General features: G+C 34.6%; 1 protein-coding gene across 3 annotated transcripts; it reads right to left on the bottom strand.

The window, feature by feature from the left end:
- Positions 1 to 837: 837 nt before the first annotated feature.
- On the bottom strand, positions 838 to 23,038 carry LOC106868110 (epoxide hydrolase 4). Of its 3 annotated transcripts, none has more exons than XM_052976160.2 (6): positions 22,650 to 23,038; positions 11,002 to 11,126; positions 8,006 to 8,118; positions 4,638 to 4,806; positions 3,093 to 3,253; positions 838 to 1,599 (listed from the first exon to the last, which is right to left on the bottom strand). In XM_052976160.2, exons 1-6 carry the CDS (start codon positions 22,863 to 22,865, stop codon positions 1,343 to 1,345), a joined length of 1,041 nt encoding a protein of 346 aa, XP_052832120.1. In that variant the 5' UTR covers positions 22,866 to 23,038; the 3' UTR covers positions 838 to 1,342. The 3 variants fall into 3 exon arrangements, with proteins under 3 accessions (XP_052832120.1, XP_089198971.1, XP_089198962.1); XM_089342845.1 differs by lacking the exon at positions 22,650 to 23,038 and adding an exon at positions 20,160 to 20,512; XM_089342836.1 differs by lacking the exon at positions 22,650 to 23,038 and adding an exon at positions 18,465 to 18,600.
- Between the last annotated feature and the right edge of the window lie 4,547 nt (positions 23,039 to 27,585).

The following is a 27,585-nucleotide window of genomic DNA, read 5'->3' as shown; positions in this document are numbered from 1 at the left end:
TACCAATCAGTTTTGCACTAGGGGTTCTACAATGTGTTTAGATAACAGCTGTTTATGTAACCCTTCACTCTTCAGAAATGGTAGTTATGGAAAGACATATGCCAACTACTCTCTATTGTTGGAGGTGAAAAGTCACATCCAGTTTGTGGTTATTGTGAAAAAACAAAAATGAAATGAACTGAGCAAGTGTTAAGTTAAAAGTTATGTCCTTTGGCACCAAAACACAGACTCTGGTAGTATTGCAAGCTGACAAGAGTTTCCTGGAAAAGTGTGTATGTATGTTTTAGGGTTAGTGCTCTAGTAGGGTTGGAATGTACGCTGTGGTACAATATGTGTAGCATTTTCAGAGGCAAGTGACCAAAGGCTGCATCCTAAGCATCTGTGTGTTTGTATGTTTTCTGCTTATGTTTTGGCTAAATTCCTTGAAGAGTTTATTCAGGTATAGAGTGTATGTAGGGGTACTATATGTGTGGAGGCTTACATTGAGGGTGGGCAGCAGAGAAGACTCAATAAATCCTTTTCCACCCATCCACTCCCAATATAAGCCCCCATGCATATAGTACTACTACACACACTCCATAGCAACATAAATGCTCCAAAGAACTCACAGCAACACAATTTTTTGGTAGGTTTGCATGACTCCCATGTAGGGAGTTCAAATTCTGCCAAGATCAACTTTGCCTATCCTCTTTTCAGTATCAATTGAGCATTAGGGCCAATGTAATTAACTAATCTCTCTCCTAAAATTGCTGGTCATGTGCCAAAATTTGAAACCATTTTAATAAAGCAGGTGTAAAACAATTAAAATAAATTCTAATTAAAAGAAGACAAAGGAAATGTGAATAAACTATCTTTGTATTTGATATAAATGAATAGTTAGCAAATAATTTTATCTAAAACATTGAAATCATGATAAAATTAATTATATTCTTAAATTTATTTTACTGTAACAATAAGAGTATTAGCAACATAAATGACATAATACTGACCTCAGTCAGAAATAAAGTGTTAGGTCATGGACATGGCTTACATAGAACTTATCTTTATAATATTTGAATATTTATACATTAGAAAACAGACTGATAAAAAGATGTTCCTTCAACCTACATTGATAACCAGTCAGTCAATTACACATAAAATTATTTATAGAATATTGTTGAATGGTACAGAGTACAAAATAGTAACCTAACATGCAGAGACCTTGGGCAGGTTTCACTTCTCAGCTGGAGTTATTTCACATTCCTTCCATGGGATAAATGATATCCAGGTAAGTTACAAGACAAGTCATTTTTGTAAGTATACACGTGATTAATCAGTACTAGAAGGAACTATACTTTGTCAACTATTTAAGAAATTGCCACACAAGGCTATTCACAATTTCTGGTCGATCCAGTTGAACAAAATGTGTAGCATCTTCAATGTATTTTATCAAAAGATTATTAACATATTTGCCACATTCTGCAGCCATCTCATGATTGAGGAAGGCATCTTGCTTTCCCCAAATAATAAGTACAGGCATTTTCAGAATGTTTGTACGTAGTTTGTCCTGTCTATTGAGAAAATTTGCTCTGTAATAGTTGATGGGTCCTGTGATTGCTCCTGAAAAGAAAAAGAACACATATTTAGATTCATTAAGTCACTGAAGAAAAACTTTTAAATAATGACAATAAAGCATCGATGTTGGTGCCACATATAAGGCATCCATGCCAGTACCACATATAAAACATCTGTGTTGGTTCCATGTAAAAATCAACCAGTACTCTCTGTAATGTAGCTGGCATTAGGAAGGGCATCCAGCCATAGAAACCATGCCAAAACAGACAATTGGAGCCTGGACAGCTCTTTGGCTGGCCAGCTCCTTTCAAACCGTCCAACCCATGCCTGCATGAAAAATGGACATTAGATGATGATGATTTTTACAATGAATATCATTTAGCAATCTAAAAAATTTACCTGTTCAGCAAACTAAGAAGTGAGAATAGCTAATTGAACACTTACTTATAAATAAGTGCTAAGCATAACTCTAGTTTTGGTAACTTAACTCAATATATGGGGGTAAAAGCTGTGCATCTATGTATAACTAATGAATCTAATGTAAGCTTATAAAACTTGGTGCAAGTACTAAAGAATGAGTCTTACTAATACCTGTTAAATATGGTCTAAGTTCCAGGAAATAATACTATAGCAATGACAAAATTAAAAATAAATAAAAGTTATATATTACTAGTGAATACATCAATTACTTGTAACATTGGCCTTTGTAAACGTTTAAATTCAGAATCTTTAACACCAGATTTCTTAGCTAGCAGCAGACTAGATACATAAATATTTATTTCATGTAAAGGTCTGAAGAAAGTCAAATGACCAGACAAAATGTAGTTATAAGATTTTTAGTAAAGCTGGAGCCCTACATCATCATCATCGTTTAACGTCCGCTTTCCATGCTAGCATGAGTTGGACGATTTGACTGAGGACTGGTGAACCGGATGGCTACACCAGGCTCCAATCTGTTTTGGCAGAGTTTCTACAGCTGGATGCCCTTCCTAACGCCAACCACTCCAAGAGTGTAGTGGGTGCTTTTACGTGCCACTGGCACGAGGGCCAGTCACACAGTACTGGCAACGGCCACGCTCAAAATGGTGTTTTTTACGTGCCACCTGCACAGGAACCAGTCCAGCGGCACTGGCAACGACCTCGCTCATCCAAATAAATTTTGGATGAAATAAAAAGGAAAGAAAAAAATATTGAAAGATAATGTTTACAAATGAAAAGACTAAATTTTATATGAATACACATCTTAATCAATGTAAAGGTTTGATTTTTAAAATATATAAAATACCCAGAAAAGTTATCCTTTTAAATCATGAAGATATCATTTATAAAAGCAACGGAAAAAAGTATCAATCATAGAAGTATTAGAATAAAGTACTTTATACGCGTGTGTGTGTGTGTGTGAAAGTAACATGAAAAAACTGAGTGAAATTAAAATAGAAAATTATGCATACAAATAGATGCATGACTGCTACCATTATCTTTAGAATTGCATGTAGCTTTTCATAATCCAGTCAAAATATTATGACTGATTAGCTCACCTGGCTGAGAAAATGCATATCTGTAAACATCAATATCATCCTTTGTCATATTTTCACTTCTGACTCCAACACGACTGTTGAAAATTTTAGATAAAGCCTCAAATTTGTTGAGTGAGTACATCCATTCTGGGATATATGGCATTTGGAAGAAAAATATATACCTGTAGCAAAAGAGGGAGTGGGGTGTAAGTAAGACCTTAATTAAAAATTACAATGTTAAGTGCATTGATATTTAATTCAATACTGAACAGCAAATGTATGTTACATTTAAACAAACTTTGGGTATGTATATCAAGAATATATGAAAGAAAAAGTTGAGAGAACCAATTTTCTACTCTTTGTAACTACATTAAATATTTTGTCTAACCTTTTAGCATTTAAACCAGCCATATCTGACCAAAATAGGCCTCCTGTTTTATGTTTAAACTGGCCTGATTTAACCTCTCACACCTACCTTACTATTCAACCAGTATTTACTCAATTATCTAAAATAATATACAGCAAATCAATCGTAAATATTTATTATTTAATATTAACATGCATTTTAACACATTATCAAAGATTTATTTTAGCAAAATTAAATAAAACAAATATAATAATAAATAATATTTAATTATTAATACAATGAAAACATTATATTTATAAAACAACTATAATATTAACAAGTATCATTAATAAACAAAAATAGACAACAGCATTCTAAAAATGGACAACAGCATTCTAAAAATAAACAACAGCATCATCAAAATCTCAAAGCTATAAGACAATACATGATTAATTCAAGACAATAAGAATAAATAAGCTCTACATTTGGCAGAGTAATTAAAATGCTAAAGGGTTAAATTGTAAGAAAATATTTTAGAGCAGCATTTCCAAAAAATTTTACTCATTAGGAACCCCCAAGACATTCTGTTTCATAGAATGATTAAATGTCTATTTCCTTTCTCTTAAATATCACAGAAGAGTAAAGAAATCATAAAACTGACAGTAAAATGGTTGACAATCCTAAATCCATGAGATGTCACAAAGAAAGTTTAAGAAATTCATCTTAACCAAGACCTTGTTTTGTCAGAACTTCCTGTTAAGATTTCATTTTACCAGTAAAGCGGCCTTGTTACTTATAGAGGTAAGGTTTCCTCTACCTTAGGGAATATACTGTGCATGTGTAATGGTTTGATCAGAAGGGGCCAGTCAAGATCATTGGTCCTAATACTTGACTAGCACTTTATTTTACCAGCATCTGTAAGGTGAAAGATAAAGTTGACCTCAACAGGATTTGAACTTACAATGTAAAGAGCTGGAACAAATGGAGCAAAGCATTTATTATAATTCTCTAGTGATTTTGTTACCTTGCTGTCTTTCTGTGCAGGTATAATTAAATTATGAATATAATATTAAACGAAAAAATGACTCAAAAATGTATCTACATACAATTTGCCTACCTATATATATCAGTATTTGTTGTAGAACCCATAGAAGCTCTTCCCAGGAACTCCAGTTGGGAAAAGCTGCTTTGAAGCGAATAAAAAAATGTGATATTCTCACCATGATTTTCTAAGTTGAGAGAAATGGTTCCAAATATGCTTTGAAAGGACTGTTGGATGTGGGCAGTTCATAATGACTAATTTGGAAACCAAATGAGGATAATTAATAGCTGTACTCCATGCTACTAGAGCTCCCCAATCATGGCCGACAAGCACACAATCTTTGTAACCTATAATAAATAAATAAAATATAACTTGTAGGTGTTTAATTTTTCTCATGAATATAAGAAATACTTTTGTCAAGTGCAAATTGACACAATATAATGAGAAAATAATGAATTTTTAATAAATTAAAATTAAAATGAAAAGAAAAAAAATCATTAGTGTCTTGTCAAGATAGGGAAGGGAGAGAACTTTGAAATTTAAATTCATTAAAAATTAAACGGGGATATGTAATGGAAAGTTATGAATTTTTAAGCATGTAATTTAATGCCTTCTAAAGATAACTGGTGTTGTTATGTTCTGAATAAAATGTAGTTCATACACTATTACAGTACAGAAACTCTGTTGACATAGAATGGGTGAATAGATAAGTTTGCTTGTAAACCTGAAGGTCCCCCCCCCCAGTTCAATCTCACTGCAAAGCATCTTGACAAGGTTCCTTTTACTAAATTACCTCAGGCCAACCCTAGCCTTATGAGTTAAACTGATTGGATAGAAACTGTGAAGATGCCCATCAGATGGTTAGTAACTGTATATCAAAAGTACAGAGTTGTCACATACTGTGTCATGCTAATTCTTTTTGTTGATTATATAAGTAGTACACATCATCATCGTTTAACGTCCGCTTTCCATGCTAGCATGGGTTGGACGATTTGACTGAGGACTGGTAAACCAGATGGCTACACCAGGCTCCAATCTGATTTGGCAGAGTTTCTACAGCTGGATGCCCTTCCTAACGCCAACCACTCAGAGAATGTAGTGGGTGTTTTTACGTGCCACTGGCACGATGGCCAGTCAGGTGGTACTGGCAACGGCCACGCTCAAAATGGTGTATTTTACATGCCACCTGCACAGGAGCCAGTCCAGCGGCATTGGCAACGATCTCGCTCGAATGTCTTTACACGTGTCACCGGCACAAGTGCCAGGAAGGCGACGCTGGACACAGGTGCCATCATGATTTCTGTGGAATACTCAGCTACTTACATGCTTTTCAATGAGCAGGTAATTTAGTTGACTGAACAATTGAGTCTTCATTGTTGAAACCAATGGAGATACATCACCTCACATAATTTACATACTTTTACTGATACTTAATATGCTTATGAGTGATAAAATAAGTTGACAGTTTCAGGACTTGAACTCTGAAATGGCACTATCAGTAATAACCACTGACCTACTCGCTTTATCTGAAAGTCTAAAATTACAAATCTAACTTTGAGATGGGGTTGGAATGGAGTATAATTTATAAAATATATTTATTCAGGAGAATTTTGGTTGAAATGTAAAGTTGTTGGTGCATTTATTAACTGTTGAAATCTTAAAAAAAAAAAAACAAGCTAAATTTAAAGAATTATATATACCATACTGAAAAATTTAATACAAGTAAATAAACATATTTGATTTAACTTAGATTGAAATACCATAAATACTTGAGTAATAGTTGATCTCATGTAAAAGTCGACCCCCTATTCTTGGCTAAAATATTGGGTATTTTCCATAGACCCCGTATAAAAGTTGACAATAGTATTTCACAAACAACAGGACAATATTTGTGGGTCAATGTACCATATTATCCTGTATGTAGAAACAACACTGTTACAAAATTGTGTGGATACCTTACTGTAGCCTGCTCTATAGGTGGAATACTTGGTGCTTATAATGGAATGCTTGGTGCTTATAGTAAAACATCATTTAATAGCGAGCACTACACATCTGTTGATGGGTGCCACATCACCATTACTAAAATGTATGCCCAGGATATGCTGCAAGCCTGCATACATCTTCAAGCACAATAAACACATGCGTCATACACTCATTTACATAGTGAGAAATATGTTTTACAGACAGCACTACTGGGAAATGCCACTGTCTGAATTCGCACAAAGGCAGGACTTTGGTAAGCCTAAAAACATTCAATTAATTACTAGATCAGTGATTTCCATGCAACCTTTATATTTTCCTCATCTCCAAATACAATAAACACTTGTCTGTTTACAAGGTGAGAAACATATTTCACAGGCTGCACTACCGGCAAACAACAGCAAACACCACAGTATGAATTCGTACAGAGGCATGACCTCAATAAGCCTAAAAACATTTAGTTAATTGCTAGATCAATGGTTCCCAAGCTTTTTTTTTTGCCACAGAATCTTTTGACATTATTTTCAAAAATGTGGAACCCCTGATAACTTTCAAGGAACCCTGGGGTTTTGCAAAACACACTTTGGGAATCCCTGCTCCTGATTAACAACTCTACATCATATTACAAACATTTACTGGTAACTGCACATGACATCCTAAAACTTTTTTGGCAGAGTTCTGATCGAAGCATGCACTAAAACCCCTCATAACTTTATTTTTATGAATTTTCACAAAATTTATTTAAAAAAATTTTTTTTTTTTGGATAATCATTAATTCCATTATGCAGAAGACAGAATCAGAAAATATTTTGTGAAAATTTGTAAAAATGAAAAAAAAATTATGAGGGGTTTTAGTACATGCTTCAATCAGAACTCTGCCCCTTTTTTTCATTTCTGTTGGGGACAACATATACACATCCCACAACACACTGTATTACGGTAGGTAATATAACATAATTATGAGATATAAATTGATTTCACTCAGCTAATCTGTTAAGTTTGATGGATAAAAATAAAACAGAAAGTGTAAATATCTATAAGAACTTTGAGGTCTTGTTTATGGGTTTTGTTATTTACTAAGACATGTGTTTTGATGCAGAGAATCGATAATATTACTGTAACTCATTGTGTTTTTGCTGTTATTTGCTTAGAGATCAGTTGGGCTTTTGTTGCCGATACAGTACTTTGGATTCTAGCTTGAATTTCACCTCCTCAAAAGTAGTATCCATGTAATAGTTGACCCCATAAATTTGACCTTAAAAAATGGTCTAAAAAATTCGACTTTTACATGAGTATATATGGCAATCCTTTCAATTATAGGCACAATTCCAGTAATTTAATCAAAGGGTTAGTTGATTACACTGACCTCAGTAATTGACTGGTACTTATTTTATTAACCATGAAAGAATTAAAGGCAAAGCTGACTTCAGCAGAATTTGAACTCATAACATAAGACAGAGAAATGCTGCTATTCATTTTGTCCATCATGCTAATGATTTTGCCAGCTCACCATCTTAACTTAAATTGAAATAATAGCAACAAAATTAGTCTTTAGCTGGAACATACCAAGTGTTTGAATAACTTCAGACACATCAGCAGACAGTTTTTCAAATGTGAAATCCTTCTTGTCATAAAATTTGGAAGAGAGTGAATAGCCTCTTTGATCAAAAGCAACAACTCTGAAATGGAAAGTCATATCATTTGAGAAAATATTTAATATTCACTAAGTAAATCTAATAGATATATACTTGTCTGGTATGCCGTATGCAATATGGAGCTGAACGAATCAAGTTTCGATAAGAGAGCAAATATTTAAGAAAAAGTGGAAGTGGATTGGTAGCACAATTAGAAAGGACACACCAAATGCAGCGAAAAGCGCTTTACAGTGGAATCTGGATGGATATAGAAAGAGGGGTAGGCCTAAGAACTCGTGGCATAGATCAACACAAAAGGAACTAGAGAAAGGAGGACATTCATGGCAAAGTATAAGTACAGAAGCGAGAAATTATGCGACATGGAATTCAATTATAAGTGGCCTATACTCCGCGTTGGAGGGTTAAAGGCAAGAAGAAGATAAGAAGTAAATCTAATAATATATTTACTTTATTGATCAGACTATTAGACTATCACACAGTGCTTGTCACAATGCATTCTCCATTGTCTTTGAGTGGTCTGCATAGTTCCACCTGTTGTTTGTGAATCTTGCGACAATTTCCAGTCCAGTGAAGATTGTGCTTTTGCTATTCCATAGTCTCTTTATTCACTCCACTCTATTCACAAATTACTTAGTTTCAGATATGCTCCTGCAATGATATCCCCAAAAAGGATCTTTCTGTAGTCCTCTGTATCATAGCCAGCCACTGTTCCTTCTCCAAGGCAATAGCCCATATCTCACTTGCATATAAAAGTGCAGGTAGAAAGGTACTATTAAACAGATAGATACACAAGGTTTTGTCAGATGTGCTTTGAACACTCTTTAATCAGGGTAAATGCCTTCCATCATGCTCTTATTCTCCATGAGAGTTCAGCATTATTGTCTCAGTACAAATTTACTGCCAGACCTAAGTAAGCATAAACCTTCACCTACCCAGTTTCATCTCTTCCCACACACTGTGCCCTGCACATTTACTCTCATAAGCTATGGAGAATGTGGATAATGCATGAGAGAAAGAATTTTTCTAGAGTAGTGCCAACAGACATCAGTCATTCCAGTTGACAATATCATGAAACAAAAAGCAATTAAGAATATAAAGGAAGGAAAGGCTCTTGGTCATTCAGGAATACCAATGAGAATTGGGAAGACTTTCATTGTAGTGTCATCAATGCACTGTTGGTACGACAATGGCCTGGTGTTCATCAGCCTGAGAAAGGCCTTCTCAAGATATCTTGCTCTGTGGTCTGGTGGTCACTGAGGGAGCTAGGAGTAGATAAACGGTTTGTAAGAGCCATACAAGCAAAGTGTAGAAGTGGAATCAAGAAGATAACAGTCAACAATGAGTATAGCAATGAAATTTGTATACATGTAGGGATTCACCAAGGCTCAATTCTCAGTCCCTTTCAATTTATTATACACAGGACTTTCATATCAATTCACAGTCAGAATACCTATATGCTGATGACCTAGTTCTTACAGCTAATGAGTTGAATGAGAGAGAAGATACTATAAGTGGAGGCAAAACCTAGAATCATGAGGCCTTGTCCTTGCTTGATATGCAGAAAGGGTGTAACTAACAATTCCATAAGGTGAGGACTTTGTAAACTGTGAATGCACAAGAGATATAGTGGAATCACAGGCAGGCTTACAGAGAAAACAGACTTTGTGTGAAGCGGATGCACTGAAGTTATAAACAGTAAAAGAACACAAGAAAATGTTCCTCTTCAATGTGTGGATAACTTCCTAGAAATAGTTAATTGCTTCTGTTATCAAGGTAATCTAATAAGCAATATTAACGGATGTTCCAAAGGTATAACAGTGATGGTAAGAATGTGTTAGAGAATGTTCAGGGAGCTATTATCTCTGTTGGTGTCGTAAAGGATATCTCTCTCAAAGTGAAAAGTAGTTTGTATGATACATGCGTATGAATTGCAAAGATGCATGATAGTGAAACATAGACCTTAAATGTTGATGACTTGTAAAAATTATTTTTTGTTGATAATCATAAGTTGAGACAACTTATTGTATGCTAGCTGTTGACAAAAGTGTAGTAAAACAAGACATTAAACTGATAACACCATCATCCCTACACTACAGAGAGACAACATAAATAATAAGAAAAATAGCAAAGAGTGTCAACAGCATAAAAGAATAAACTGTGTCAACAGTAAGCAAGCCTAAAGAACCTTTACTTATTTTGTTATGCATTACACATTCAAACTGTTTATTGTTTTTATTGGTAGTTCATAGTTTATAGCTTTCAACATTAATCTTGTTTAGAAAAATTTACAAACATGTTGCAGGCTAGGCTGTGTGGATACAGAGATCCCTTTCTTTCCATAAAACATCAAGTTCTATTTCATTGCATGGCACTTTGGGACAACCAATGATCTCTGAGTGTGAAATTGGTAGATGGAAACTGTATGGAAGCCTCTCTCTGTGTGTGTGTGTGTGTGTATAATTAACATCTGTATAAATGTAAATGAAGACACATAAAAAGCATTGGGCAGAAAACACAAGAATTCCTTGCAAATTGTCCTGCAGCTTGATACTTTGAAAGACAAGTGGAATAAAAATTATAATACATGAAAAACAAGTAAAGATTAGAAACATGAAGGGCATCTGGATGTAAAACAATGTCTCAATATGTATTTGTCAAACCCATACAAGCTTGGAAAAACAGATGTAAAAATGAACAAACAAATGATAACATGAAAACTGAGAAAATATAATACTTTTCGAGAGAGAAATTTATTAGTTCAAATGTAGTACAAAATATATACAAAATGGTACATAAATATAAGGAAATTTTTATTTCTATTTCTTAATAGCAAAGATGTGAAACAAATCTGATGATGTGTTTAAATCAAAGTTTTATAATTACAGGTGAAGTAAGTTAGAATCTTACCTGTAATTTTTACTGAACTCAACTATTTGATAGCGCCAGGAATACCAACATTCTGGGAAACCATGGATGAAAAGCATCAAGGGCTTATTTTTATCTCCTTTACAAACATAGTGGACTTTAGCATTCTGAAAATAAATAAATACATAAATAAATAAATAAAACTTAATATATATATATGAATGAATAAATATATAACAAGGTTAATAGTTAATAACTGATAGATTTAATGAGCTGCTTACCTATGTAAATGAATTTCTTTAAAAGTACTACAACAAAAGTAACAGAGATGGAAACGTTCCAATAATCCTTTTGTTGTTTAATCCTATAGGAAGTTGGTGGGAGAGGCAAGACCTGCACACCACCCAGGAATTGCCACTCCCAACATGGTACTTAATGGAAGTTTGTCCTTCAAATCTTCTGGTTTCATAACATTTTATTTGTAAAAGCAGCTATAATATTTCTTTACTATCCAAGTAATTGCCTTCCTTTTGGATGCTAGATAACAGTATAGCACTCTTCAATGTTAACCTGTAATATTGGTTTCAAATTTCAGCACAAGGCCAGCAATTTTAGGGGAGGGGGAAGTTGATTACATTGACTCCAGTGTTCAACTGGTACTTATTTTATCAACCCCAAAAGGATGAAAGGCAAAGTCGACCTCGTTAGGGAAAAAAACATTGGATCTTGTGAATTTTCCAAAGTCCTCTCCCCACCCCATCGGAAAAGATTTTCCCCATAAATTTCTTTATAATCATAATCCATACAGTTTGAAAGGTATTTATATAAAATTTCATTAAAAAAACTCATTTTCCTAAAAGTTATGAGGGAAAAGATCTTGTGAATTTTCTGAAGGCCTCTCCCTACCTCCGTTGCTTTCTGGGCATTTTTGTTTTCATATTCGTTTCCTACAACTTTTTTTTTTTTTTTCGATTTCATTTCCGGATAATAATGTCAACATTAGCCTTAAATTTAACTGTTGAAGTAAATCGGTTTTTGTGTCTTTAAATGGCCTATAAACACCTTCCAAGTTGCAATTGTTTTCGTTTCAGCACACGATCTCAGATCAAGTCACTTGCTATGCAAGTACATCAGCATAACACTTGTTTTTTCTCGGCTAAATATTTTCAGCTTTATACCAGCGTTTTAGAAAAAAAAAATCTTTCGCGCCAAAACTAATTTTTGTGTTAAGGGTGAGAGAGAGAGAAAATAAAAGTTCTCATATTTTGTGTTATAGAACAGATAAAAATTTTTGTATTTGAAGTTATTTCATGTAAAAAATTGTCGTATTTCGGTAATTTCAACCAATCACTGACGTCTATTGAGGTGAAAACAATTACTGCCGTGGAATGTAAACATGTTCTAACGGTATCATGGGATCTTTTCCCTTGAATAAAATTAGTGCCGTAGTTTGTTAACAACAACTATCCGTCGTACTGTTATTTATGACATCGTTCGTGCGTTTGTACTGGTTTTAGGGTTAGGGTTCGGGTTTTAGAGTTAGGGTTATGATTATTTTTGCCATAACCTCACTCATAACCCTAACCCTAAAACCCTATAACTAATAACCACAACCCTAACCCTAAAACCCTAACTCTAAAACTCGAACCCTAAACCCTTACTAGGGAATAATGATATAATTAAACAGGGAATAACACTCTTGACACCAGCAAAAATTATTGTTTACAAAAACAGCAGTAACTGTATTCAGCTGAATAGACGTCAGTGATTGGTTGAAATTACAGAAATACGACAACTTTAACATGAAATAACTTGCGATGTACAAATTTTTGTTAAGAAGGCTAAGAGAAAAAGTTGTTTTATATGACACATTCTACCAGTATCCCAAGTTTGAAAGTGTTTCGTTAAGAAAACAAGTGGTGCCCGTCAAATCAGAAAGATCCGGAAAATCTTTTCCAAGGGAGTGGAGAGAGGACTTCGGAAAATTCACAAAATCCGAGTTTTTCCCCTCGTAACTTTTAGGAAAATGGGTTTTGTCAATGAAATTTTATATAAATACCTTTGAAACGGCATACATTACAACTATAAAGTAATTTGTGGGGAAAATCTTGAGGTGGGGAGAGGACTTTCGGAAAATTCCCAAGATCCGAATTTTTCCTCGTTATATTCCGAAATTACATTCAACTTTATACAGACACCCTACCATAGTACTACTACACTACGTAGTGTTTCTCTCTACTCACTTTCAATAATTTTTAGCATTTTGGCTTCAATTTTGTTTCATTTTCAATTATTTTTACGCTTTAACCCTTTGTCGTTATCCTCATTCACTCGTTATTACTCTCTCTATATATATAATATATGTATATATATATATATATATATATAGGTGAGAAAGTTGGTATGTGAAAGCACGTGGTTGGATGTATAAAAGATAATAAGAGTGAAAAACCTACAGAAGGCTTGTGTTACATGGTTAAAGTATATATTTAAATTATGTCAGAAAAATGTGAGAAAAATGTTATAAAAATGTTATAAAATCTTTTTGGTATATAAACATTGTATTTTGAGAAATAACCGGTTTCGTGTTGTCTTTTCAAATTTCTCTACTTCATTGTGTCGTGTTCGTTCCAGTCTGAGAAAGAAGAGATCTAGATAGGGGGAGGTAATTAGGGATTTCTTCCGGTATAGGGGAGATAATCGAAATCTAGGAGGTGGTAGAATTTGATTAATTTACCATGGTTTTGTTCTATATTTTTTCCCCCTTTTTTTCTCAGTGGGGTGATGAATTTCCTTATTTAAATGTGTTAGCAATGGTTAAGTTTGGGTTTGTATTTTTGAATGAAAAAGGTTTCCTTATTTAATCTAATCTGTGTTGGTGTTTTAATGGCACATTGATAAAAAGGAAAGATTATAAATTGTGGTAGCATTTGTTTTGCGCATTTTTCAATATGATCACTAAAAGGTATCATTCGGTATTCTGGGTGTGCAATCTGCTGGTGGTGCAGAGTGCATCTACGTCTGAGCGATAACCCTGTAGACCCTATGTAGTTCTTGTGGCAGCCCGAACATCTTATTACATAAATAAGATTTTCTGAGGCACAAGTAAAGTTAGATTTAACTTTGAATTTGTGTCCCTCTTTGAAGAGGAATTCTGAACCTTCTAGAATGTTTGGGCAAGTTGCACAATTTGGTCGACCACATTTGTTTACTTTCGCATCTGTTGTTTCGGAAAGTAATTTTGCCTTTGTGAGGATCTTTTTCAGTGATTTTGGTTGTTTGTGGCTTTTGATGATTTTGTGTGTGTGTAAAATTTCCTTCAATTTGGGGTCCTTATGTAGCATTGGTATGTTTTGGGTGATGATGGTGAAGGCTTCTTTGTTTCTGGGGTTGTATGTGGATATGTACGGTAGTATTTTCGGGGAATGTGTGTTGCTGTGTTTAACTTTTCTTAAGTTTTCTATGTTAATTTGTGATGCACGTCTGATTCCTTCCTCTACGAGTTGAACTGGGTAGTGTCTGTCAATTAGTGTGTTTTTGAGTTCTTGTAGTCTGTAGTCTCTAGTATTTTCTTCTGACACTATTGTGCATATTCTTCTTGCAAGGTTGAAGGGGATGTTTGTCTTGGTGTGTCTTGGGTGGCATGAATCAAATAGTAGATATTGTTTGGCGTCTGTGGTTTTGTAAAATATGTCCGTTTCTATTTTTAGGTTTACTTTTTTAATTAGTATATCCAAGAATGGGAGCTCCTTTTGGTTGTACTCCATTGTGAACTGTATGTTTGGGTTGACACTGTTCAGTAGACTTTTGAATTTCAAGAGTTCATCTGTGTTTTCATTCCAGAGTATGAAACAGTCGTCCAGGAACCTTTTCCAATTTTCTTTTATGTATTGGGAAAGGGTGTTTCCAAAGGTGGATAAAGATTCCTGGTATATTATTATTTCCAAGTAACCCATTGTTAGGTTCGCAATGACTGGAGCTGCCCTAGTGCCCATAGCAATTCCGGATTTTTGTCGGTAGAAAGTATTGTCAAACATGAAGTGGTTGTTTCGTAAGATGAATTCAACCGATTTAGTAATGAATTCTTTACTGATCCTGTTTGGGATTTCTTTCGGGAATTGATCCAGCCAGAATTGAATTGCCTCAAGTCCATAATTATGAGGTATACTGGTGTATAAATTAATCACGTCAAATGAGACCATGATTGTTTCTTCCTTTACTTCCTTTGGGAGGTGATTTAGCATATCCAAGTCATCTCTGATATAGCTATTTATGTGTTTAAGGAAGGGTTTTAGGAGGATGTCCATAAATAGACTTAGTCTGTGTGTTTCACAGGCTGGGCCAGCTATGATGGGTCGCAGTTTTAGATCCCCCGGGTTTGGTGTATGTATGTATGTCTTTGGTGATTTTTTGATGGTTTCATTTATGATCTGGCTTTTGTGTATTTTTGGCAGACCATAGAAAAGGCTGGGCTTGCATTTGAAGCTTGTTAGAAAATCAATCTCCTTGGTTGTCAGTTCATTTCCATGTGTTTTAATTAGTGAGGACAGGGTTTTCATTATTTTTTGTGGGGTGTAGTTTGTGACTTTTTCATAGTTTTGGTTGTCATCCAGCATGGTGATTATTAGGTTTTTATAGTGTAATGTGTCCATTATTACTACTGCACTTCCTTTATCTGCTTCCTTAATCGTAATATCTTCATCATTTTGGAGTTCTATTAGTTCCTTCCATTGTGTAGTGTTAAAGTTTGAGTTTACTCTCTGTTTATGCATGGTGTGGTAAGGGAAGTTCTCGATGTGGTTGCAGAATTCATCTAGATTTTTATTTTTACCTTTGTATGGGATGTGCTCACTTTTGTTTTTGACTAGTGAGTCATCTTCAGTGTTGTGATTGGTAAATGCTTCTGTGAGTCTTAATTTTCTACAGAATTCTGTTATACTGTCCTTCACTTCATTTTGGTTGGCTCTGCGTGGAGTTGGGGTGAATTTTAGTCCTTTTGAGAGGATGTCTATTTTTATGCTTGAGAGAGGTTTGGTTGAGAGATTGATTATCTTCGGTTTTTTCTGATTACTAGATTCCAGCCTGTATATATATATATATATATATATATATATATATAAATTGTAAATCCAAAAGAAAAAAATAACAACAAAACTACAAAGGATTCCGCGGTACACGTGTTTCAAGCTCTACATGTGTATAATATAATATAACATAATATAATATAACATAATATAATATGTGTATAATCTACAATGTAAAGCTATCTTCAGCCGCAAAAATTATCTCTCTCCCAGGAAATTATACCATCTCGACGTTGAAGTAAGAAGAAATGTGTGATGTAAGAGGTGAAGATCCTTTCGGTATTTTGTATAGTACTATATCTGGTATAATTCTCCACCTGGACATAATCTCTCCGGTCCTTCGAAAACCTTCCATACCTTGCGACGATTCAGTGTGTAGTGTTAAGTTGGTGGTTACGAACAATACAATACCATAAAAAGACGTACACAGATATCCATGTAAAAAAGTAAAAATGTAAGAATAAACTTAAAATAAAAATAAAACTTAAAATAAAATTAAAAAAAAAAAAAAAAAAAAATAAAAAGTAAAATAAAAAAAAAAAAATAAAAAAAAAAAATAAATAAAGGGAGTCAAGTAAGCTACATCTAAGCTATTTCGATGGGTTGGTGAGGAACAATCTGAATGTAGAAGAAGATAAAGTGATAAATAGAATAGATACAGAGATCTTAAAGGTCGTAAAGGATAGATATGTATGAGCTGTGTCTGCCTATCTCAGTGGTGGGTCGTAAATAAGAAGTGTCATGCCAGAATAGACTTGGAACAAGAAACATGATATTCTTGTGGTGAGTGGTCAGTGGTCAACATAAGCGAATTACAACTTAAGTGTACTAACCTATCTACAAATCCTTATCTAGATGAAGAAGGGTGAAGGAAGTGGAACGGGTAATTAAACATAGAAGACCTTAAAGAATTCATCAATAAACATGTCAACAAGAAAAGCGAAATACGTTATAAGGGGGGGGTAGGTTTGGACGTTAAAAGGCAAAATTCAAAATACAGAGTAATATAGTATACTAGTGAAAGGAAATATTAGCACCCACAATTAATAATGTAATGACTAAGAAATAAACAATAAAATAAGAACTGAAAAATATTAAAGAATATTAAAACTGATAAGAATAAAAATAAAAATAAAAATAAGAGATAAAATGTAAAAAATTAAAAACCTCAATATGAAAAAAATATAAAGGATAATGATAAATTGGTCAAAATATTTTATTGTTTATTTCTTAGTCATTACATTATTAATTGTGGGTGCTAATATTTCCTTTCACTAGTATACTATATTACTCTGTATTTTGAATTTTGCCTTTTAACGTCCAAACCTAACCCCCCCCCCCCACTTATAACGTATTTCGCTTTTCTTGTTGACATGTTTATTGATGAATTCTTTAAGGTCTTCTATGTTTAATTACCCGTTCCACTTCCTTCACCCTTCTTCATCTAGATAAGGATTTGTAGATAGGTTAGTACACTTAAGTTGTAATTCGCTTAGGTTGACCACTGACCACTCACCACAAGAATATCATGTTTCTTGTTCCAAGTCTATTCTGGCATGACACTTCTTATTTACGACCCACCACTGAGATAGGCAGACACAGCTCATACATATCTATCCTTTACGACCTTTAAGATCTCTGTATCTATTCTATTTATCACTTTATCTTCTTCTACATTCAGATTGTTCCTCACCACCCTTCACCAACCCATCGAAATAGCTTAGATGTAGCTTACTTGACTCCCTTTATTTTTTATTTTTTAATTTTTTATATTTTATTTTATTTATTTTTTAATTTTATTTTATTTTAAGTTTTATTTTTATTTTAAGTTTATTCTTACTTTTTTACATGAATATCTGTGTATGTCTTTTTATGGTATTGTATTGTTCGTAACCACCAACTTAACACTACACACTGAATCGTCGCAAGGTATGGAAGGTTTTCGAAGGACCGGAGAGATTATGTCCGGGTGGAGAATTATACCAGATATAGTACTATACAAAATACCGAAAGGATCTTCACCTCTTACATCACACATTTCTTCTTACTTCAACGTCGAGATGGTATAATTTCCTGAGAGAGAGATAATTTTTGCGGCTGAAGATAGCTTTACATTGTAGATTATACACATATTATATTATGTTATACACATGTAGAGCTTGAAACACGTGTACCGCGGAATCCTTTGTAGTTTTGTTGTTATTTTTTTCTTTTGGATTTAAAATTTATTCCTTCACCGCAACCACTAGCTGGAATACACAGGTGCTTACAATTGTCAAGTATTACCTCTAATTTTCAATTTACCTATATATATATATATATATATATATATATATATATATATAGAGAGAGAGAGAGAGAGGGAGAGAGAGAGAGAGAGAGAGAGAGAGAGTAATAGATATACATATATTATATACATACATATATATGTAGTGAAACTAACACCTCGATCGCCATTACATACAAACTACCTATCGCCATTAGATACAAAACTGCTATCGCCATTCTTCTCATTTAAATATAAATAAACGCGAGCGTAGCGGAGAACATCTCCTTGTCATCACGTGACTGATCATTATTCGAATCGGCAACTTCTTCGAACCGTTCCCGCCAGAACGCAAACTGACCAATCACAGCCCTTAATAAGGTCACGTGATAGTGTTTTTCTACTCCCGTCTGGGAGCCCCCTTAACGCCTTAAATAGATCAACTCATACCCAGCAAATTGGTCTGGGTTCAGTTTCTCTTAGAGAATGTTCCGTGTACCACACGACAGCAGTAGCAACAATCAGCCAGCGACAGCTTCGTCCAGCCAACGATGACCCCCGCCGTCGCCACATCAGCAACACGAGTCTACGACTACTACTAACCAGCATCAATCTCCACCAGCGTCTACACGACTTACTATGTACACCAAACTAAACCACCGCGGCACATCTCTCTCTCTTCGATTCTGTTAGGTGACTTAGCTTCACCACGATAGTAAACAGACAAGAGAATTTCAGCCTGCGATAAACGTCTGTCCTCAAGGCCCTGGCATCGAAGCCAAAACACAACTAGTGATAAGCTCTGCCAAACGACGAACATCTGTATAACAAGAATCACGGCCCGGCATGGATGCCACGACATCACAACTAGTGATCAGCTCTGCCACACTCAGCCTCAACTCCCTTTCACATACAGAACATTTCCTATAGTGAACTATAAGAACTGGTATAATTGCTCACGTGTTACTGACTCTTTCTATTTGCTGTAATAACTCACATACATACTTTTCTTTGTATGACGGCCTGTCTTTGATTATGTTCTTATATGTCGCATTCACACTCACACACAGACATACATCTTTTACGCCACAATAAATATCTCTGTTATTCATCTTATACGGTTGTGGTCTTTCATTACTGGTCATCTATGTTATCGTAGCATAACATATTTTGTATATCATCATTGATATATATTATTTTGTGTGTTCGACCGTGTGACACGTTTAAATAAAAGGAGTCCTCTGTTTTTACATTCGTCACCATTTCTCCTTTTTGAGTTCGCACGGTCGTTCCTTACATATATATATACACACACACATGCACATATATATACATACACACACACACACACATATATATATATATATATAAATATGTAACGATAAAAATTTGTTGTTATAATTGCATGTTGTAAGATGGAAAGGGTACTACTCAAGCAGAGCGGACCCGAACGCGCAGTCGCGCGTCCGCGCTAGCTAGTCGTGAGTGGTCGATCCTACGAAAATTGTGCGCGTGCGCGCGTATGCAAATTAGTAAATAATTTCTTTTAAACAAAGTAAATAATTTTTTAAAAATTACTTTTTTCTTTTCTAAACAACGTAGATAGGTAGAAGGAATAAAAATAACACACTATCTGTTTTTGTTAACTTCATACATTTTTTTTCTTTTAATTAAATTTTGTGAACAAAATAATTTTTATTTTCTAAACAACGTAAATAACTTTTAAAAAAGGTGCACTTTTTGTAGGATCGACCACTCACGACTAGCTAGCGCGTTCGGGTCCGCTCTGCTTGAGTAGTACCATGGGAAAGATGAACAATGCATGGAGTTTTAAGAAATTATTTATTTACCGTTAGGTTGAATACCATACATCGACAGGCATGTTATAATATCCGAAAGCAAGTGAAGTAAAGTTTGTGTTTGTGTCCTCTTCATTGTTTAGTAATAATTACAGAGATAGATTGATGTTGTAAGAGAATAGACTTAGAAATAGAATTGTTGCAGAGTTTCGTGGGGTTTTTTTTCTTTTCAATGAACACTGCATTTAATTTGGCTAAGAATTGGATTAGCAATCGCGAATATGTAAGTGTTGACATTAAAAATAATATTCATTTATTACTATGGGTTAATGATCCACACATACTCACACACAAATTAGACGGTTAACAGTGGTTCCATTTATACAGGGTGTTCACAAAGTCTGGGTACACGGAGTAAATATAAACAATTAAATATAAGAAATAATAATTTCTTAAAGTATGTGTTAATCCCCATGTACCCAGACTTTGTGGACACCCTGTACTATAAAGTTTTAATAACTGAAAAGTCCTTTATGTCGAAATCCTCACCTATCTACCATTTGTGTATATATATTTGCAAAAGCGATGGACTACTAATTTCCATGAACCAGACACTGCGCAGAAGAAATAATAAACATTTGTTCAAGATGCTGAACAGCGTGAATGAACCCGAAACTTAAGTGATTATAAAGTGAACTTCATCACACAATCTTGACTGTTTTAATCGACAGTACCTCATCCCTATAAATTGTGAATTTGATAAAATGAGAAATAAATATCTAGAAATTCTCGTATACAAAAATATTCATTTCTAAAGTTGACACAAGGGAATGTAAGAGTAGTTTGGGGGAATGTATAGATTAAGATCAACCTACTACTTGTGAGTAATCTATTGGAAATAAATGAGGGAACTGTTCTTTTGGTGGACATTGGAATTAGACACTGAGGGAAAATGGCTGTAACTTTTTAATTTTTTAATTTTGGCGATTTTCGTTTTCGATAATGTGTTTTACATGTCACGGTCATGCGATTCCCCCATAAAAAAAAATTTGGACCCAACTCCACCCCCCACACGGGGGTGGGATATTTATTATTTTATTTCGGCGATTTTCATTTTTGACATTGTGTTCTACATGTCCAGGTCGTACCCTAACCCTAACTCCCCTTATTTATTTAATTTTTTTTTACGGAATCCCACGTTTTAGGCTATGGAGATTCCGATTCTGAAAAAAAATTGTTTGAAAAATTTCAATTCCCCGCCCCACCAAGCAGGCTATTTACATGCTAGAAATAACAGCCAAATCTGGTTAGGGTTAGGGTTAGGTTTACCCTAACCCTAACCCTAACTCAAAACCTAAACCCTAACCCTAACCCCGTTTGCCAAAGCGCATTTTTTCCTTCATATTTATTTCATATAAGGTGCACTTCAACTACTACACTATTTTTTTTTTCACTTTTTCCACCGGGTGTGGATCTATATAAAAACCGGGGGGGGGGGGGGGGATCGAAATTTTGAAAACTTTTTTTTTCAGAATCGGAATCTCCATAGCCTAAAACGTGGGATTCCGTAAAAAAAAATATAATAAATAAGGGGGGGGGGAAAGGTTCAGATTACATATAGTCCATCTGGACCAATGCAAGATTTGGATTGTCCGCGTTTAGCTGTTATTTCTAGCATATCAAGTTTCGTGGTGGGGACTCCACATGTAATCCTTTTTGTTTCAATATAAATGTAAGCCGTTCATTTTCACATCTAAGTTGCGAGAAGGCTATTCGTACGACCTGGACATGTAGAACACAATGTCAAAAATTAAAATCGCCCCCCCCCCCCGTGTGTGTGTGGGGGGGGGGGGGGGTGATGGTCCAAAATTTTTTTTAGGGGGAATCGCATGACCGTGACATGCAGAACACATTAACGAAAATCGCCAAAATTAAAAAATAAAAAAGTTACAGCCATTTTCCCTCAGTGTCTAATTCCAATGTCCACCGTTCTTTTTTTATTCAACAGTCACTTTATAACGACTATTAATAAATTCCCGAAACCCTCTATTTTTATAAAAAATAATCTTGTGCTTAGTAAAAAAGAGTTTAAGTAAGTTTTTTTTTTTTTAGTTTATTTTAATTAAACATTTTTCTGCTCGCACCATAGTTTATTTCCATTTGTTGCAGTAAAGTGAAAGCACGCTAGAACTGACAAAAAAAAAACTGTTGATCGCAGCTATCTCTATAGGTCGGCTCGTTCAGATCTGACCTGGGGGGCGCACAATAATAACTTGTAAACACTCCAAAGTTACTAAATAAAACTAAACATCGGTGGGACATTTAACAGGAGCCAGTTCAGTAAATAGCAGAAAAAAAGTAGAGGGAAGACTCACGAGAATTTCGCAAAACAGATGATTTCTCCTCGGAGCACTAACAAGCATCACGTTTTAGTTTTTATTCAAATTTCAATGAACATATGATATTGTCTAAATCGTATTCTCTAATGTACACAATAAAGCAGCGTATCGGGAGTTGTTCAAAAATAAAAGTATAACTTACACTGAGTGACAGAAACCCGTGGGTCCCGAGTTCTTCATCATTCCATTGAGGTGGAGGAGCTTTAAAGATTGGACCCCGCCAGAAGTTGAATATGCCGAAAATACTGAACGGGTTTGTGATGAAAGATAGTATCAGTCTCCCTATTGCAAAACACGTATAAAAGAAGGTTAAAAAATGAGTAATCACAACCCAGGATATTTCATTAATAATCGACATCTTAAGTAACTGATGTGAAGAAAAGAAACTCCAGTAGCTTTTAACTGAAAGATCAAAGTCTGCTCGTGCAGATATTAGTGACAGCTCCTGTCAGTAAGTGATTTTATGCTCTAATTTCAGAGACTTGATAGAAAGTTCAACTGAAACAAATGTTGCACAGAATTTAATGACAAAAAAACAAACGAAATGAAAAAAGGTGTGTGTGGAGGGTGAAGCAGCAGAAGATGGTGGGGTGGGGGAGTAACAGGCTCTTTATATTGTAATAGTAATAAATTCTTTTACATAACTGTTATCTAAACAGAGAAAATATTATTACACCATTATATAAGGCGGTGAGCTGGCTGGATCGCTAGCACGCCGGACAAAATGCTTAGTGGCATTTCTTCTGTCTTTACATTCTGAGTTCGAATTCCGCCGAGGTCGACTTCACCTTTCATCCTTCCAGGATCGATCAAATAAGTACCAGTTGAACACTGGGGGTCAATGTAATTGACTTATCCCCTCCCCTATCTGGCTGGCCTTGTGCTAAAATCTTAAATTATTATTACACCATTATATAAAGACATATTTAAAAAAAATATTTTTCGTATTTATTTGGTATGTTGCAAGAAATTTAATACCAAATATTAATTTCTAAAATTGGTACAAGAGTATGTATGAGTAATTTGAGGGAATATATAGATTAAGATAAACTCACTACTTGTGAGCAATCTATTGGAAATAAATGAGGGAACTTTTTTTTTAGGATGGCAACATTAATTTTATAACGACTGTTTAGAAATTTCTGGATTTCCTCATTTTTATAAAGGTTATTCTTGTGCTGAGTAAAACAAATTTAAGTAAGGTTTATTGCATGGGAATGTAATTAATTTGAGGGACAGTACTGGTGTGGACAGCATTGTAGACAGGTGTAAAAAAAGCATATAAGAGGATAAAATATGTCTTCAGGTACAAAATTAAGTGGCCGCATTATATTCAAGATCGCATTGTACACGAGTAAATTCAATATATTGTTATGTTATATTAATAATTTTGTCTCTGATACTGGATCTGATACAGATCTTAAATATAACATCTCCAATCTACGGATAATTTTCTTTCTATATGTAAATCACCCAGTTTAACACGCCTTTCATGTATCTCTTTTGCAGAGTCTACTCTATTGCATGCATTCTCACGTAAGGGTAACTTCTTCATTTCTTCTCACTTGCATGGGAGGTCCTGAAAAAATCGTAGATGCTATCCTTCATCTTCTGATCATAAGATTTGTTTAAAAAAGCACCAGTGTGTGTGTATGGGGGGAGACTCATAGCCTCTTAGGCATTTAGTAATTCCATATGTGAAGAAAATCCTAACGATCTTTTTCTTTTTCTTTTACAGTTTATTTGTTCGTTATATTAAACAAAGGAAATAAACCTATATTAATATAAATATTTTTCAAAATAGACGGAAGAAGGGTTAGAACTTCATGTTGGTTGTTAGAAGTTGCCTCCCTTCACCTGAATTTTAACTTTTTGTTGTAATGTAGTAAACATTATACATGACAACTTTGACCTCATTTTCCAGTAGATAGAATTTTTTCCATTGGTGTGTGGCATAGGAGGCGAAGCAGTCCTGTTATCAAGACGTGGTTGAGGACTGAAGAGAACCTGGCCTAAGAGCAGGTTTTATGACGGGATGTGCAACTGCTGGCTGGAGATATGTTGTCACACAACATTCCATGAGGAGTGAAAGGAACTATGATTAAAACCACTGCTTAGAGTCACAAATTTCTGACAATGGTAAGAATTGTGTTCCCTTGAAAATGACTATATTGACCCTTCATACCTATTTAAGCACTGAGTTGAGCCTAATTGGTATAAATGTATTCATTTCATTAAAAAAATGTTTACTGAAAAGCAAGGAAAATCAGTCTCATGTGCTTATATTTAATTTCAGTTTAACTTAAATTTACCACTCACATCTCAATCTGTTTTCTGGAGCAAAACCGTTGTGCTTTAATAACATGAGTGTTCCTCTCTTATATTATCAGAAAGATTATTTAAGCTCTTGAGTGGTTTGGTACATTGTCTAAAAGGAGAACTTCTTTACTAGAAATATTACACCTGACCCTGTACATTTCTACAAGAGGGCAAAAAGTTTGTGAACTAGTCTTGGAAAAGGCTCATAATCATATAGCCTTCTTATTTGAATGCTAATTCAAAAATAGATTACACTTAGCATAGTCATCGAAGACTCATGAATTTTGGGAGTGATACACATGTAAGGGCTTTAATTTTATATCTCCAGCAGCATTTATACACAAGAAGTGCCAGACGATTTTTGGATGATTTATAGCCTAATGCTGTCTTTTTCTTTGCTAGAAATAAAAGTACTAGTAAGTTTGTGCTCCTAGAGAAACCTAGTTTCATCATTATTGTACACTTCTCTTTGACAATGGTTTTCTCAATCTCCTCATGATTATTAATAACAGCCTCTGTTTCTGTTGAATAGACAAGTAGTTCTGAAGCACTTTTTTGAGCTGAAATCAGATATACTACTCATTTTCACCAGTCACATCAGGAGTTTTGTATACACACTACCTTGATTTTTCACAAAAAATATACAGTTTTCTTTGATTTTATGTCTTAGTCTGACTTAGGAACATTGGGTTAAAGTATGAAAAATGCTTCATTATCATTCTTCCTTTGCTTAAAGTATAGTAAACTTATGAATATTGCTGATTTTGTGCATAGATAGTTTAATTGTAGTAAGATTTTAGGCCAGAAATGTTTTTTTTTTTTTGCCTATGATAGATAAAATACAAAATGAGGCCTAAAGTTGTTTTTTTCTATTGATACAGAACATTAAACACAACAAACTCTGCAAATTATATGCAAAAAGACAAAAACATATCAAATGTCATTATGAAGGAAGAAACCTCTGTTTCTTATACTTCCTTGAATGTTTTAGCAGTGGCCAATCCCTTTTTATACTCCAACAATAATCAGTTATCATATTCTTTTCTACTCTAGGCACAAGGCCCGAAATTTTTGGGGAAGGAGCCAGTCAATTAGATTGACCTCAGTATGCAACTGGTACTTAATATATCAACCCCAAAAGGATGGAAGGCAAAGTCAACCTCGGCAGAATTTGAACTCAGAATGTAAAGACAGATGAAATACTGCTAAGCATTTCGCCCAGCATGCTAACGTGTCTGCCAGCTCGCTGTCTTAATCAGTTATCATATTGCCATCCCATCTCTCTTGATATTTCTTCTCTATTACCTTCATGTCTTGGTGGAATCTTTCTCCCAGTTCATCATTGATGTCTCCCAAATTTTGTGGAAATTGATCCAAGTGACTGATGCCCATTTTGTATCCCAGTGAATGAAAAGACCAAAGCATTTTTTCAATGATTTCCTTGGAGTTGGTTGCTTTGTTATTGTCAAGAAAGTTTTTTCAGGGATATCATGTTATATATATATAATTTGCAGATTTTGTTGAATTTAACCCTTTTGATACCAACCCAGCTGAAACCACCTCTGGATCTATAGTACAAATGTCTTGTTTTCAAAAGTTCTGAATTAAAATCTTCCACCAAACCTCAGTCACAATTTATGTTCCTAACACTAGCTTAATGATAACTAAGTTATTCTACTAAATTCTTTGTTATATTTAAAATTAATTGAAAGAAACACAGCATCTCAGCAGAAATATGGTAACAAAAGGGTTAAGATTCTGTAACAACCAAGGTCTCCTTTTGTATTTTCTCTATTGTAGGCCAAAAACATCTCCATTTCTGGCTGAAATCTTGCTACAATTTAGCTATCTGTGCACGAAATTAGCAATATTCATAATTTTACTATACTTTATGCAAGGGAAGGGTGGTAATGAAGCATTTTTCACACTTTGGCCCAATACCCCAAAGTCAGACCAGGACATACACACTACCTTGATTTTTCACAAAACATGTAGTTCATGTGTATATATACCAATATGCACTTCCAGATACCTCAGTGAACATATATATGTACATGTATATCTCTGTATGTGAGTGTGTGTGTGTGTACGTGGGAGGGGTATGCGTTGTGTGCATCAGTGTTTATGTGTATGTATGGCACACAGAACGTTTATGTGAGTGGCAAGGTGAGGGATAGATAGTGTACATCTCACCTGCCACTGACCATGGAAATTCTTATCAACACATCCTTTGCTTGTCTGCCAGAGAGCAGATTGTTTGAAGCCACTTCCATAACCTTGATAATTAACTAACCCCCTAGCTTCCCTGACCTTGATTTATGGCAGAGGCTGCTCGTACTGTCGCTGTTATTCTTGTTATTGGTACAATCACTGTTGTTGTTTTTATTGTCGCTGTTACAGTCACTAGGGCTAGTAATATTGGGGTTGTGAATGCTTGAATTGTCACGTCTACAAAACCCTGTGGTTGTTTTTTTCTTCTGTCCTTCCATTCTCTCAATTGTATACGTATGGAAATGGTTGCAAGTGTCTAACAGTCATTGTTATCAGGTTAGCCTGACAATGAGGGTAACTAAAAACCCATCAGGACAAAAAGAAGACTTGTCAAAAGGATGGATGAATCCAATTTAAAGTCAACTCTTATCACATAACATAGAATGGACTGTATTCAGGGACATCTTAGCAGCATTTTAATACTCCAGGCAAATCAATGCATTGGACCCTATAGTATTTATTTACTGATGGCAAACCATACCTCACAT

This window comes from Octopus bimaculoides, chromosome 2, assembly GCF_046866305.1.
Source record: "Octopus bimaculoides isolate indiv1 chromosome 2, ASM4686630v1, whole genome shotgun sequence".
Classification (NCBI taxonomy): domain Eukaryota; kingdom Metazoa; phylum Mollusca; class Cephalopoda; order Octopoda; family Octopodidae; genus Octopus; species Octopus bimaculoides.
Note: the sequence above shows the minus strand (reverse complement) of the source record. Positions and strands in the feature narration are given on the sequence as shown.